Raw genomic sequence first — 15578 nt, forward strand, 5'->3', positions numbered from 1 at the left:
AAAGCTTTAGGAGGTTGCACAACACCTAGATCCCGCTTTTTCTGGGAGAGGAGGTTTATTTTGCATCAGTTTTACCGGTACATGTTGATCAAAATCCCATGCTCCAAACAGACCTGAGGTACTGGGACTAAATGAATAAGGCATAAACACGACCATTCTTATTTGCATTTGAGTAAATAGCATCACAGTAATACCCTTGGCCGCGAACATCATCGAGGCTGTTCCATGCAGTTTCTCCTTGCTTCCAGAAAAAGCAATTTTAGACTTATTGTTGTATATTAAAATAACGTTACTGCTTTTGTAGTAAAGCGGACTCGACGACAAAATCGCTTTGCGAAAGAAACACTCGTCTCTGAGTTGCTTTGTAGACATGAAAGTACGTACTCGACTATGATCAGCTGATGACGATGAGTCAAGGACGACATCGCATCCCGATCCGGATGAAGCCGCCTCAACATCCGGAAAAGTTCCTGGAGGAGAAAGGAGAATCCGGGTACAAGAGGAATGGGTTCAAAAGATAAGGATTGAGTCTTTCGTCTAAGAGTACGAGCCATCCGTGAGATGATCCAATACAATGCCGCCTCCCAAAGTCCCTGAAGACGCTCTTTCTCTGTAGCTGTAGGTAAAACTTTCCCTCGTCAACGCTATAGAAGCAGCAGCCATCTTCTTCTGGTTTTAAAGGGAACATGAGCCAAGGGATTGCTTCCGATAATGGAATGTATTCCTTCACAATCCTACGCCATGAACAACAAACTATGCCTAAACGGATCTGCTCAATCCTGCTCCTCGATGATGCATTCGACTGCTTTTCGTTTTCCTCCATTCTGAACATCATCGGAAGATGATTTGGAATTCTTATTTTATTTTATTTAATTTTTTTCTTCCTTTTTGGGAAAGGACTCTTGCTGCTTGGTGCCAACGTGGGATTATTAACTTTTAAATATTTATTTTTATTTTAATATTAATTAAACTAAATTTTCTAAGAATAAAACTTCGGAATATTTATCTTACAGTAGACCTTTACAACTAATTAACAATGTATATCATTTGAGGATCTTATTATTGAAGCCTGAAATGGAACGTATATGATGATGAATTTTTTAATTGATAAAATTATTAAATCTCTCTGGACTCAAATAGTTAGCACTAATCTAAATATTGTACTATACTCAAGTTCAATATAAAACGGGCAAAGCACTTGATTCTCAAGTTCAGAATTATGCTGTGGAGTTGGTGATTAAATATGGAATTTTTAAATGCAGCTAATTAAACATAAACTAACTAATTTCAAAGTTTACCATTACCTAAATGTATGATGCCTCAAAAGCAAAACCAGATAAATAATACAGGCATACTTGCTAAACTAGAATGAAATTATAATATTATATCAAATGCCTGTAATTTGCTTTTACGGTTTTACAAGGCATACAAGGACTCTTTTGTCTCCCCAACAACCCCCCCCCCCCCCCCCCCCCCCCCCCCCCCCCCTCCTCCCAAAGAGTAGGCCTACGCAGGCTCTAACCTCACAATGAATTTATGTACAACAAAGAATTAAGAGTTTCCCCCTTATAGAGATATCAGAGTCCGCCCAAGGAAACCCATTTACATTTTATCAATCTGAAAAACAACTGATTGTTCTACTAAAGCCTTGGGGGCTCCAAATTCACACGGGGAGTTTCTGGAGGTTTGCCATTATAAATATCATCAAAATGAAGATTAACATCTCCACTTCCAGCTTCAAGGTCATCTATATATGAAGTACGAGATAATTTATGGGAATTCCTCCAGTATAAGAATTGTTCTTGCTCCTCTAAGCTTCTTTCTGACAGATTATCGTGAACATTAGTTTGTGCAGTGTAGTGGTTAAAATCAGGAGGTTCAAGAAAACTTGACTGGGGCTGTGCATCATGTGGGCTAGTTCTAGCCCACCAATGGCTTCTGGTAGGCTGTGCTAAGTTATTGGAATCGTGATGCTGAAGTACACTCTCCCGGAAGAACGGAGCAGATGTTGAAGCCTCCAGATGAGTCTCTGATCGATCCCCATAGTCGTGGTCCCAGAATTGATCGTATCTAGCTTCGTTTTGTGTTGGCATCCAAAAATCACCCTGCTGCTGCTCAGTCACATCAAACGGTCCAGGTGGTATGTCTAGTGTATGGGTATGAGTGCGAGTATGACCAGCTGTCTGTTGATGTTGTGAGGTATAATACCAATCAAGAAGGTATGGGTGATTCCTTGGTTCTTCATCAATTAGCCACAACGAACCCAACTGATAACCAGTTCCATGGGCATTGTAGGGCCATTCCCTAGATAAACTGCTGTTTCTCTCTCCATGGACTCTCAAACTGGGGCTCCCCCGCCACAGTCTAGGAGAAGAATATGCATGTCTATTTCCTTGTCCCCGCACCTTCCGTTCCCTGAAACTTCTAAGGTTTAACAGGAACTGCTTTCCCTGAGCATTGGGTTCCCAAGAAGGATAACTACTCTGGAAGCTGCATGCAACAAAAATGGAATTTTTAGACAAGAGAAGCAAATACATAAGTCTCATCCATCCTATTTTCAGCATTGCTGCATTCACACCTCAAGAATGATTTCTCCATTTTCCCTTGAGAGCTCCTCTGGGTACGAGGGGTATGATATGGAGAACCATAATTGCTGTTGCCGTGGTTCTGGAAATCAAAGGTGCTAAAACTGCCCAATTTAATAGCAAAAAATCAAATCTCTTTGACGTGAAGCACAAAACAGCATTTATAATATGTTGTATGCCACAGAAATTCAATGCCTAAAATAAATAATTTCAAAATTGTGAATTAAAACGAGCTGAACACACCAACCTGCAAACATGACCAACACCTTCAACATCCACTGTGTAATCTGCAATGAACTGTAAAATGTCATCCACCCGCTGCAGCAAGGTAAGATAGAAAGACTTCGTTAAAACTATAATTTAGAATGTAAAGATAATTAACTAAACCAACAGTGTATTAAAAGAAAGTTTGAATAATAACCTTTGGAACGACAAATAACAGCAACAGTGGAGTAAGGAAAATTGAGGCCATCTCCTCAAGCAACATCATTCCAGTGTACTGCATCACCCCCAAAAAAAAAATAAAAAATCACAATACCATGAACAAAAAAGCTCTAAACTCTTGTGTAAACAGTAAGAAATTATGGTCTTGGTGTCATCACAGTAATCTTCAAATGTCTGATAATTAACACTCCTAAATACAACAAAATGCCCAAGAGAACAAAAAATTAGCACACTATCTTGACTTTTGTTAACAGTACACCAGCAAATTGAGCACATGGGTAAGGCTGTGGTAGGCATGGGATGATACGATCAAAGCACCTCAGCAAGATAAAATATCAACAACTTGCACATTTTATGATCCTGTCTGTGACAATGAGATTTGAATCAATTTCAGCAAAGATATTCCTTTGACATCAGAATTCTATACCCCATATACCATTTTGCAAATATTAAATCAAATTAGTCAATATTTTAAATCAAATAATTCATATTCTAAGATGCATTAGCAAATTTTCTACATCAGTTCTAGAAAGAAGGGCTCAACAACCACCAATTAATTTAAACTAGACAACAAAAATGGAAAAGGCTCAGATGTACAGGAGGAAAGACCAACTACCATTCCCAACAAAAATGAACCACTGACACTTCAATTTTATCATCCTTTTTTATTTTGACAAGTGATAAATTCATTTAAAAAAATGACAGAGAACTCCTATGTAAATGTAATATAAACTAGCCACACATCCAAAACCTTAAATTCAAAGAACTGGGACAACTTGACAATATCAGGAGTGCTGTATTCACTTTAAAAAAAGATGACAACCATGCATTTTAATTGTACAAAAAAGGGGGGAGAAATAAAAGTTCAAAAGTTTACCTGAAAGATTGTTTCAAACTCTATCCGGACCATCTCAGTATTTTCCTTACCACGCCATCTCTTTGGCATATAATGTGTATGTTGGACCACTATAGACATTGCTCCTTCTGGATCGAGAACCAAGAGCTCGTCTGTGACTGCAGCCCGGCTAATAGCTGTTATGGTTCCAAATACAGCAGCATACCATAACAAATTGCGACCAAATATCTACAAGATTTTAACAAAATGCATTAAATATTGCAATTTGCAAAGTAGCAATGATCAGCATTGTCAAACACATGATCTGACTCAGAGGGTAAAGGTAAAAATATATTTACATGGCCTTCAAGCAGAGATTCCTCCAGGAATGCAATGATGATGAGCACAGCAGCAAAGCCACCAGAGACAAAAGAAATAAACTTAGCTAAGATGGAAATAATTGGCGATGGAAATTGCTTAAGGTAATCAGAAGCGTGGACTACACTACTATTGATGCGGTGCTTGAATAGATGGTCAACCTGTAGGAAAAATATGAAAACATTAACAAAAGGTTAATCTCTGTAGGGATAGTTATGAAAAGAGCATTTATTGTTCATGCTATTATGAAAGAGTCGGGACATTAACCAAATCCTTCACTGACAACAAATTTACCCAATCACTTGAAGTCTCACTTGTTCACCACCACAAAATAAAAGAAAAACCCAGAGTCAACGTGCATCACTAAAAGTGAGGGAAATATGGTAATACCTCATTGAATTCCCTAAACATCCACTTTGATAAATTCGACCATCTTCGGGACGACGCAGTACTTGGATGGTTATAAAATTGTTCAGCATGCCTTAAGAAGAGATATACTACCATAAATATGACGAGAAATGGCGAAAGGAGAAGTATTGCAAGCCCAACAACCATAAGTCTTTTTCTTAATGTTTTAGGATTAGAAACGAAGTCCCTCCTGACACAAAAATTTCTGCAAAATGAACTAATTCTGGTCAGAAAATGATTATGTAGAATAATTAAGAATCTTCCATGCCTCTCCAGAAGTGAAAAACAACATAGGTTCAGATCATGTTCAAATCACCCCTCCCAACATAGGCTAGCATGGTGGCTACCCTTATGAACTTCAAATCCTAAGAAACCGGCACACAGTCAAGCTTTTAGGTATCACCATTAATGTTTATCACATCCTACGGCAAAAATTGATATCATATTAACTCAATTTATTCATAGTGCAGAGCACATCAAGCTTATGCCATTCTTGTTTATGGTTGTCCAAGTAAATTAATTGCTTCGATACGAGAGCCATACGAAGAGATATGGCCTGAAACATTCTCGTAGACATAGTGAAAATATTTAGAGTTGGCATAATGAATGAAACTTAAGAGCTCAACTATCATCTATCCCAAAACAAAAGACTCATGACACATTCTAATGCATTTTCTAATACTAATTACAGTTAAAGTTTAAAGAAGAAGAAAAAGTATCCGACAGAGCAACATAATTGCAAGCCAACTTACCTATCAAACATGCTCTGCAGTATGCACCAATTCAAGGTCCATTCCAAGGTCTTGGTAAGTATTAGGCGATGTTGAACTCCATCTGATCCGAATCTGACAGTTGGACCAGCCCCTGGGACCCACGAATAGATTGGAAAAGCAAGTACCCCTTTGTTGAGCATTCCAATCAAGTAGTTCTCCTTCCGCATCAATCGCATCACGACGTCGTGAGCAGAAAGGTCCTTAACCACACAAAGTTGCTGTGAACTTTGTAATTGAACAACCTTCTCCAGAATGGTTGCCCAAGGCATGGTTTGAATTTCACTGTCCGTAACATGGAGACTGCAAAATGCCATCAAACTAAAAGATTTTACATCAAAGCAAAAGCAACGCTTTAAAACACTTTTGCACAGTTTGGATTCAGACTAACCTGTTATAGTAGAAGTGACGGATTCCAAGCGTATCCTTTAATTGAGTGAAAAATCTGAAAAAACAAAAGATCCAATATATGGAAAATAACGCTAAATATCCAACAATAACAGCTTTGGAAAGCGTAAGAGGGGTTAATGGGTGCTCATGAAGAGCTTCCTTAGCAAGATCACAGGGCTTAATTCCAGATTCAACAGCATCCATACCACACTTTGCATTTCGGAGGCCATCCCAGTCAACAAACAGTAAGAAAAATGCTGAGAAACATATGGTGAAACCCAGGCTCAAAAGCTCAACTATCCATTTAATAATAATGCACCGCAGACCTTTTTCACAATAGTAGCTATAAAGCCTTTCAAAGAAAAGATCCAAATCAGCAATTGGTGCAACGTTTAAACTTTCACCATTAAGTAGCCCTGCTGGGCTTTCACTACCAGGACTTGGAACCCTTCCATGTGCATAGTCAGACAACTCAATCTCAGGAGGTACATCATTAAGCAAGCCTGTTGTCAATGATGAATCACCACGCCATTTCCACCTGAATACACTGAGCGGATTTGCACCCCTTTGCCCACTGAACATCATTTACAAACACTAAAAGCAGGGAAATGCAACCAGTCCATTCCCCGAATGGTGTAAATAATTGAGATTAGTCTCTTCTGTAAGCATGTATGAACAACAACAACCCAAAAAAAAAAAAGGCATTAATATGTGCAAAGTGAAAGGCAGACTAAAATACACACAAATGTGAACCTTAACCAGAATATGAACATAACAGAAAACAATTTCCCCAAAAAAATTTTATATCACACTGACAACTTTTTCACTCGGTCAACAACTAATATTCAGAACCCTGAGATCTAATTAGTAACACTGCTGCATGCCTCTGTGTATAACTTTTCCTCAATATGATACACAGGAAAAGAATATTTGAAATACTTTTTAGAAAGTTAAAGCAGGAATCAATAAAGACAGGAGAATTTTGATTGCTCCAATGGTTCAGTCTCTAAACAGTGCATCCCAAGCAAACGATAACACATCTAAAACAAAAATTGCCATTTCCAATAGTCAATCAAGATCAACATACATCATGGTTTATCTGTAATGTACATAAACCATACCAATGTATAACACAACCAAAATAGAAATTACAAAAAACATCTATAATCTGTAGCTGCTTCATATTATGCGACATGTCTGCACCAATGCTAGACATTTCTACATCTTGAGCATCCTAATTCTACTATGCTGTTACATTTCTACTTCCAATGACCAAATGAAATCATGAATCAATTTTTCCATTATTGTATAAGTCCAGTAATCTAGTAAGTACCTTTCCATCTGCAAAATCTCAATCGCAAAGTGCAATCAATTCTAATTCAGTGCTACAATACAAATGGGATTCTCCTCTACCGTCCTGAAAATATGCCAGCATATTGTTTTTAATCAGTGTCATCACAAAAATATGCGGCTGCATAATATATATACCACAAAGCAACTACTTTAGAATTGATCAAGAGTAGAGTATAAAATAGGAACTAAAACAACAGGTCACTCAAGGCTGCTGTATGATGCGTAAAACCAACTGAAATTGGACATTATGATTGTCCATGCATGACGGTGTCAATTAAAGAAATTTTCTTCATATGAAACAATATAAGAAAAGTCTCTAAAATATAGAAAAATTAAACTGCATAAACTACATATCTATTATCCAGTATAAATACAATTACAAAGTACTGTGCACATAGCACAACTGCTTGGGACAGCATTAGATTAGTATATTTTTTTTGTCACCGTAGCAAATGTATGAAGCTGGAAAATGCCTTGATATATTGTAGTCTTGGCAGTTCTATTTGGCAGCATAGTGCACTAATCAGCATGCAAACATGTTAACCCCAGAGTTTCTGTTTACACCAACTGTTCCAAAAACTCCACTCCCAGAAAACCCATTGACCAGAATAAAGGGCTGCAGAAACTTTTATACTAGTAATATGATAATGCATCATCAAAATGGTAAAGAATAACTTGCCAAGTTATACTTCAAATTAAAATCCATAGACTTGTATAGATATTAGGGAAAGCCTGAAGCAAATCTTCAACCAAGTCCTTAAACTAACACCATCAAACTCAGAACCAAATTGAAACCAAATCGTTTGACAGACCAGTGTGGTGTAAACAATGTAATGCCAGTTTGAATTCAGGGCTTGGCTTTCTAAAATCTCCAATGCAATCAAAATTTCTAATGCACAATAAAGTCATAAACCTCAAAAGTTATCAAAGGCATTCCAAAGAAATAGAACCCAGTTACCCAAACAGGATTCACAAAAAATCAGTCTAATTCAGCTAAATTTATAGGAATAAGTATCAAAAGCCACAAAGTTTACCTGATTAACTCCCACAAAGATACAAGGATAATTTGCGTAATAGGAGTTAGGCCTTGGTTAATTAATTATAAGTCAAACCCCACATTACAAAATTAAATATAAATAAAAACGAAACCATTCCAATTTCAAGCCAAACTGCCGCAATACAGAAATTTGCTAATAATTCCCCCCCCCCCCCACACACACCAAAAAAAAAAAAAAAAAGTAAATTCGAATTGAAAAGTAAAATTACAATAATTGAAACACAGAAAGAAACAAAAGAGGAAATTACCTGCGACCCACCTGAGAAGAGCTTCAATAAAGCAATCAAACAATCAGGAAAAGACCAAAAGAATGAAACTGAGTGATGCCAAGAAAATTTAATTGTCCCAAAAGAATCGACAAGGGCAATGAATTAGCAGAAAAGTTGAGGGACCAAAAAGCAAAAATAAAACAGGGGAGCTCAAGCAGGATCAAGGTTTGGTTGTAGAAACCGAGGGAGAGATGTTTGGTTGATACTTGGTTGCGTGGAAGAAACAGGACTTTTTTAGAGAATTGTTTTAATCGTTTGCTTATTATATGTATGTATGTATATATGCTATAGGAAGCTCTTGGGATCCTGAAAATTTATATTTATATTTTTATTTTAAATAAATTATATTTATTATTATTGTTTTTTTTTGTTTTTGTGGGAGAGTGGAGATTGAATTCATAAAGGAGACGTAACGATGAGTAATACCTTGCTTTTTCGGCTATCAAATTTTCAAAAGCCTCGGCTTTGTTATGTTACTTAAGCAGGAGCTGATATCAACTTTCTTACACGCTCAGAAGTTCCACCTACGAGTCCACGAATTTGTACTAGTCTACTACTTATTACTTCGATTGAACCGACTGATGTAATATAATTCTTGTGCGAGACTTATGGGCTGGGCCTATTCTTTCAGAGGGGATACGATTGTTAGGGTTGGATAAATAACGATACTAAATACACCCCAACTACTTGACCGCCTACACCCGCAACTTGCCGTTCAAGACTGACTACAAGTGCGATCGTACAATCCGTTTATCCATCCACATTGACTAATACGATTTTATATGTCGCTAACATTGCCGTGTGGTGCGACTCTCATTCGCTTTAATAATAATTATATTCCAAATTAAGGTTACATATAATAGAATACTACTCGAAAATTCAACCTGATTAATGAGTGAAACAAACCAATTTGTTCTTTTAACATTTTTTTTTTTAAATTCAACTCTCTTTTTTTCTTTTTCTGAACCTCTTATTTACTCCTTTCAAATGTGTGTCACATCACAACTCAAAAGCCAAGTTAAAATAAATAATAAAAAAAAAGAATAACATTTTCCTTATGAAAAAAAAAAATTAAGATCATTATAATCTCAATTTAACTAGTCATTTTCATCGATAGACATAGAAAGAAAGCGAAAGGTTGGCTGTTAAAGATTCAAAACTAAACAAAATATTAATGGTGTTGGATTTTTACTTTTTGCCACATTAAACGATTAGCATTGGTATTTTTAAGTTATTTGAGTAGTCAATACTCAATAGATATAAGTTTTATGTTTACATAAAGTGATGATTGACATTTGTTATTTTGAAAAATATTTATTCCATTTTAATTTAATTTGTGATCCGCAAATTCCTTTTGTTCAGAAAAAAAATTGGATCCACTTATTAATTGCCTGGGAGAGGTGTTGTTGATCAGGTTTAAGTTAATGGTAGGTCAGAATTAAAATAACCCGCTGTCCAAACAGCGCACTAGCAAATCCGCGGGACGTAACGGATCTATATGGCGCGAAATCCTACGTGTCAACCATTCGCGTTAGCTCCAGCTCAGCATTCGCGCCAAAAAACCCTAATATACACTCTCCGCTCCCTCCTCCCCAGAAAGCCAAACAGTCGTCACCATCGCGCTCTCTCTCTACACAATGAGCTCTTCAGACTCCCCTCAGTCAATTCATTTCAGATGCAAAAAGCCGATCACCGCAAAACCGAAACCCGAAATGTCAAATCAGAACCCGAATCCGACGCAATTAGCATCCAAAACCCCGGAGAAGCAACCGTCACGCCGGGCCCGCAACAGCCGCATGGCGCTCTCCCTCAAAGAAATCCGAAAGGCCGCTCAAACCAATCCCCAACAACCTCCAAAGGATCAGATCGAATCCGCCGGAAAGCAGATCTCGGCGTCGCCGTCTGTTAAATCCTCAGTGAATCCCGCTGGAAGTGGGTCCCCCAAGTTGCCCGCAAAGTAAGGACCATTTTTTTTTTAAATTTTGGATTCAACAACTTTTTTGATTTGTTAGAGTTTATTTTTTAATTTAAACTTTAGTTCAATTTTTAAAATGGCAGGTACATGCAGCTGGCCGAGTGTTTTGATAGCCTGGATGCCGTGATCCGATTGTTGAAATTGAAGTGTTCGTCGCCTACTTTCACTAGTATTTGCCCCAAAATTGAGTGCTTGACTGACCGGTAAATTATTATTATTATTTTTTCAAAAAGATAATTATTTTATAGTTTAATTGGTATCCAAACACGGTCGTATTATGTGAATGATTTTAGAGTATGATACTTATTTATAGGAGGTTTTCGCTTGGTCACTTGGCTCAGTTAAAGTTTATACTACCGGAAGTGATTCAGATTAAGAAAGTGCTCACATTTGATGAGAAGACCAGCTGTATGAAGCCTGATCTTCATGTTACAGTCAATGCTGATGCTATTGAGTGTGATGGCAAGTCGAAATGTAATAGCAAGAACTTGAATCTCAGGACGGTTTTCCGTGCTCGGCTTATGGATTTTCTTAAAGACCATCCAGAGGTATATGATAGTTTTGTTTAGTTGTTTTGTATTTCTATCATTGTCCAATTTCCAATTTTGCCTCTGATTATATGTTTTTCCAGAAGTTTATGTTGAGAGTTTATGTCTGTTGTGTTCAAATTGTTTTAGAAGCCACCTGCAAATCTGTTTAGCACTTTGTAGCAAAAATTTAAGCTTGAAATAGTATTCATTTTTGGTATCATGGCGTGGCATTAGACAAATAAATTGTAGCTTGTAAGGGCAAACCAAAAAATATAGACTCGAATAAGCAATGATGATTTGCCTGAGATCAACGGTAGGCACGTGGTTTGTTCTTATCTTTCAAGATTCTTACACATAGATGCTTGTGTGCTTAATAGGTAGTTCCAACTTGACCCACATTTGTTTGATCTGTTCTTTTTTTTTTCCCCAAATAAACTCTGTTGCCAGGTCTTATTGAAGTTTATCATTTACAGCATCATTTTCACTTGCTTTTTTATTCGCACTTGTCTTGTCTCCTGGAATCTTAACCGTTATTATTCCACATACAGGGTGATGAAATTCCAGAGGAAACATTGCCAGAACCATTCAATCGGTCAAGATCAGATCTCCAATTAAATATGGTTAAAAAATCCACCTCATTGACACCAGCAGATTCACCAACCGATGCATCTGTGGAGCAGCAACAAGTATCATCTCCTACCTGCCAGAACTCTAAGCTTCTAAATATAGTCAAAGCCCCCAGTATATCAATGGTAACAGGGACATCAGCTTCTGCATCTGATAATCAGCAACCTATTGTAGCATCTCATTTTTCTTCCCGAAGGCATTTTTCTCAGAAGTTTGTCAACAGTTTGGCAGAGAAGAAAAAAGCTGAGAGAATATCATCAGGTGTTTCCATTGAACCTTCTACCACTCCAGCACTAGAGCCATGCCTTAGAAAAATTTCCTCAATTGAGGAAACTTGCTCTACAGCTGCTATCTCTGCAGTTGAACTATCATCCAAGTCAACCAGCAAAGAAAATTGTTTGACTTACTGTGCTTCTCCAACTCGTTTGTCACAAAGCTGCCCACCTGTCACTCCAGTCAAGGAGATTGATCCCATGGAAAGTAAAGTTAGTTACCCCATAAAAGTTGATAGCGAACAGTCAACTCCTGCAAAACTTGTTTCTACTCCGGCTAGGCTGATGATTGGCACACCCGCTTTACATCAGCCAAAGAGATGCTATATGACTCCAGAAAATGTTTCTGCCAGCTCACCAAACAAGTTAACTAGGCGTCCACCTCATAGCAGAACGTTGAAATCTTTGAAATTTGATACTCCTGTGAAGAATGCGACGGTTGAGCACAAGCTTAATGAAGACATATCAGTTGATGGCGATGTTCTTGACATTCTTCCTGAGAATCTTATTCAGTCGGTGAGCCTCATTATGTATTTCCTGTTAATTTGGCCTTATTATAGAACGGCATGTTATTTTTCTGAAATCTGATTTCTTCAATATTCTAAAAATTGTATGCCTGACATTTAACTTGTTTTCCTTCCCATCCCTTGTACGTGTGAAATAACTATCATCTCATGATATAGAGTAAATTCTTGTCATTAAACTCTTGTTATTTTTTTTATCAATGATTTTACTGAAGTAACCAATTTCATTTTTTATCCCTAGATAAGGGAGAAAGAGAGGAAGTTTATGGAGGAGCGAGATCCAGCCATCTCACAAGCCAAGTGGCGGCGACAGATGATTGCTTCCCTGCCTAAGCTCTTCAACATGATTCATTTCTTATTTCAGTCAATAAAACGTTCGGTCATTACAAAAGAGGAGCTAATTCACAAGATCATTTCCAGCCATCTTCAAATTACGGATAGAAGTAAGTCTTATCATAATGACTCAGTCACTAAGATATATTGTTTTCAGAAAGTCTAGACAAGCTAACTCTGGAATTTTGTTCACAGGAGAGGTTGAAGAGCAGATGAACTTAATGCTGGAATTAGTTCCAGAATGGATTTCTGAAAAGTTGTCATCCTGTGGCGATTTGCTTGTCTGGTGAGTTTTATTAACAATTTACACTTCGGCAAAGAATATGCATGCAATCACATGAATTTAGTTATAGAACACTGTTTATTTCAGATAGGGTTTTCTTATTATATGTTTATCTTTGGGTGAAAACTTCAGATATCTGATTGATGATGACATTATTCGTCTTTTGCAGCATAAATAAAATGACATGTCCTGAGTCCATTCGAGCACGGCTGGAAGAATCAAAATGAATAGGAGATTCCTAATGTTAAATTAAATTAACTGAAAGCAGCACATTGAAGCACAGTGTAGGAGTTTCCCCAGCATAGGGCTCTTTGTAAATATTAGTAGTTTATTTTTTACGCAAGTTAATCTCTGTAGAATACTATAGTGAGGCAGTGGACTTGAGTTCGTCAACTTGATAGTTAGATTGTGTAAAAGCGGCTAAAGCACTCCTACTTCATGAATATGAATGTGCAGTGCTTTTTATTCAGGAAGCTGTTGCTGAAAGGGGTTGCATTATGAAAGCCTAGAGAGAATTAAAGACTTTGGTAACTAGCTTCACTTTGATCTTCCCATTTGTTTGGTATGTATTTTTGGATACAATCCCATAGTTCATTGTAAATATGGGATATGGTTTGTCAAGGGATCCCTGTTTCTGATAAACTTAAAGCATGGTCCTTGGGTTTCCTATTGCATATAGAAAATTTACTTAGAGCTCTAGATACACAGTGAAATTAAATAAATGAACAAATAAACTCTTCTGTTGTTGATAAATCAACTTACAGAATGTATGATGCACCACAGATCGATGTTAGATGTAGTAGACCAAGATGCTGATTTATGCTGAACAATTACTGTGTAGACAGCCGATTGTGCTGCCCCGATACTGTTCATCCATGCTGAAAGTGAAAGTTTTGCAGGATACTTCTTCAAGGTAAATGCCTACGGGGTTAACGTGTTTTCTAAAACTTTTTATGGGCAGGTTTTCAGATATTTGTCGATTGCTTTTACTTCATTTATGTTACTTCTGAAATCATGCTATTTTCAATCAACTATGGACGGTATACCATTTGAAAGAAAGAATCAAAAGCTTGTTGAATGTTTTAGTACCTGCGTAATGTAAAAACTAGACCATAACATGCGACTCGCAAGAGTCAGAATTGAACCTTTCAACCAGTTCTCAAGAACAGAGTTAGTTCCAAGGTGGATTGGAGCACCCTTCAAGCTTGGCACTGCAGGTCCTTTGTAGAAAGCTATAACTATAACCCCAACTAAGGATGTTAATGTTCCAACAATTTTAGCTATCCCACGAGGACTCCGAACACCAACAATCTCTAACCTACACGAAGTTTGTTTACAATGATGTAGAATAATCTTCTACCGCATGTTGGAGTTTGAAGTCCATACCTTAATATGACTGCAATTATGAAAGTCATGCACGGGATAGTATTAATAATCGCTGTCATGAAGGTTGGAGAGACTTATTTCATGCTTGCAAAATACAGGTTGAGGGTTAGGCTCACCCTGTTTACACCACGAAAGAAATAACGCAAGTCCCTTCAGTTTGTGGCAAACACTAGCTACTTTTGCAATATGATGAAGAATGGAACTTGGCAGCCCTACCCTTGAAGAGAAAGCAAAAACATCTCCAGAAACAGTGCTAAGGTCGGCTTTGGCCTTATTTTTCTGCATGCAAATAAAATAGAAAAGAATAATAATAATAAAAATAAAACCAAACAGATATAACAGCGAGTACTGGTTGGAAGCAGCAACAGCTGAATATTTGATGTTGTGTGTGTAGGGCACCTTTCAAGGAAATAGGCAAAAGGAAACATAACTAAGCTGCCTGCAGCATGCCGATAAGTGACATAGATGTGAGGATTCAAGCCTTGGTTGAAGGAAGCTTCCGTTAAGAAATAAACCGATGCAACGCATATCTGAAGCAAAATCATGAGAATTTGTGGCTTAAATCTATTGATCACCTTGACAACACATCACAATTGCCATAGCTTCTCGGTGTGAGGTTGTTTGTTCTATATTTATGGATGCTGATGAAAGATTTGTCCTGGTTATGCTTGTAATAAGTGAGTTTCTTGTTCTTATCAAATTCCAACTTGGTGGTGGAATGTTTAAAAAGTTGGTAATTTGCAATATTCTGACAAATCAGAACGGCACTCTGAAAAGACTAATGCTGTCCAAAAGAAAAGAATATGTTTCAGAAGAAGAATAAGCACAAATGCAGAAGGAGCTCAAAAACATACGAGTGTTGGTAGAAGAAAAGTCACTTGAGTTTTCCCCCTACCGCCGTCTTAATGAAAGAATAGAACTTTTAACTTTGACCTTGCGAGCACCCACTCAAAATAGGAAGGGCGAACTCTTATCTCCCCCATCTCCAGGACCTATTCTAATCGAAGCTATAAGCATCTTACCTTTTTCTTTAGGCGAGCTTATTCACCAGTGCACTTAACTTATTTATTTGTCAATCTTGAATTGATTCTTGCTCATTGAAGCGTACTGTGTCAGTGGCCCGCCCTTTACTTTGATCTCGACGTCAGTGAGTGGGTTT

At 37.4% G+C, this 15578-nt stretch overlaps 2 protein-coding genes and 1 pseudogene across 4 annotated transcripts; 1 reads left to right on the forward strand and 2 right to left on the reverse strand.

Annotated features, from left to right (window-relative positions):
* Window positions 1-1355: 1355 nt before the first annotated feature.
* On the reverse strand, window positions 1356-8988 carry LOC102620082 (autophagy-related protein 9). 3 transcript variants are annotated; one of them, XM_052437373.1, is made up of 11 exons: window positions 8916-8988; window positions 7144-7227; window positions 5812-6469; window positions 5403-5723; window positions 4633-4855; window positions 4224-4403; window positions 3907-4113; window positions 3007-3084; window positions 2833-2903; window positions 2579-2689; window positions 1356-2490 (listed from the first exon to the last, which is right to left on the reverse strand). In XM_052437373.1, the coding sequence occupies exons 3-11, from the start codon at window positions 6393-6395 to the stop codon at window positions 1641-1643; spliced, it is 2625 nt and encodes an 874-aa protein (XP_052293333.1). In that variant the 5' UTR covers window positions 6396-6469; window positions 7144-7227; window positions 8916-8988; the 3' UTR covers window positions 1356-1640. The 3 variants fall into 3 exon arrangements, with proteins under 3 accessions (XP_052293333.1, XP_006479556.2, XP_006479555.2); XM_006479493.4 differs by lacking the exon at window positions 8916-8988 and adding an exon at window positions 8480-8874; XM_006479492.4 differs by lacking the exon at window positions 8916-8988 and adding an exon at window positions 8469-8874.
* A 1043-nt stretch (window positions 8989-10031) lies between these two features.
* On the forward strand, window positions 10032-13553 carry LOC102620564 (CDT1-like protein b). The gene is made up of 7 exons (XM_006479494.3): window positions 10032-10446; window positions 10548-10667; window positions 10778-11012; window positions 11543-12409; window positions 12659-12860; window positions 12946-13036; window positions 13203-13553. Exons 1-7 carry the CDS (start codon window positions 10127-10129, stop codon window positions 13258-13260), a joined length of 1893 nt encoding a protein of 630 aa, XP_006479557.2. The 5' UTR covers window positions 10032-10126; the 3' UTR covers window positions 13261-13553.
* LOC102616501 (WAT1-related protein At4g08300-like) lies at window positions 13258-15578 on the reverse strand (annotated as a pseudogene).

Source organism: Citrus sinensis, chromosome 3 (assembly GCF_022201045.2).
Source record: "Citrus sinensis cultivar Valencia sweet orange chromosome 3, DVS_A1.0, whole genome shotgun sequence".
Lineage (NCBI taxonomy): Eukaryota > Viridiplantae > Streptophyta > Magnoliopsida > Sapindales > Rutaceae > Citrus > Citrus sinensis.

Coding starts and splice junctions, on each gene's coding strand:
- LOC102620564 (XM_006479494.3), top strand. CDS start 10,127: ATGAGCTCTTCAGACTCCCCTCAGTCAATTCATTTCAGATGCAAAAAG. Junction 10,447..10,547: donor TCCCCCAAGTTGCCCGCAAA/GTAAGGACCATT, acceptor TTAAAATGGCAG/GTACATGCAGCTGGCCGAGT. Junction 11,013..11,542: donor TTCTTAAAGACCATCCAGAG/GTATATGATAGT, acceptor TTCCACATACAG/GGTGATGAAATTCCAGAGGA.
- LOC102620082 (XM_052437373.1), bottom strand. CDS start 6,395: ATGATGTTCAGTGGGCAAAGGGGTGCAAATCCGCTCAGTGTATTCAGG. Junction 2,904..3,006: donor TGTTATTTGTCGTTCCAAAG/GTTATTATTCAA, acceptor ACCTTGCTGCAG/CGGGTGGATGACATTTTACA. Junction 2,491..2,578: donor ATGGAGAAATCATTCTTGAG/GTGTGAATGCAG, acceptor TGTTGCATGCAG/CTTCCAGAGTAGTTATCCTT.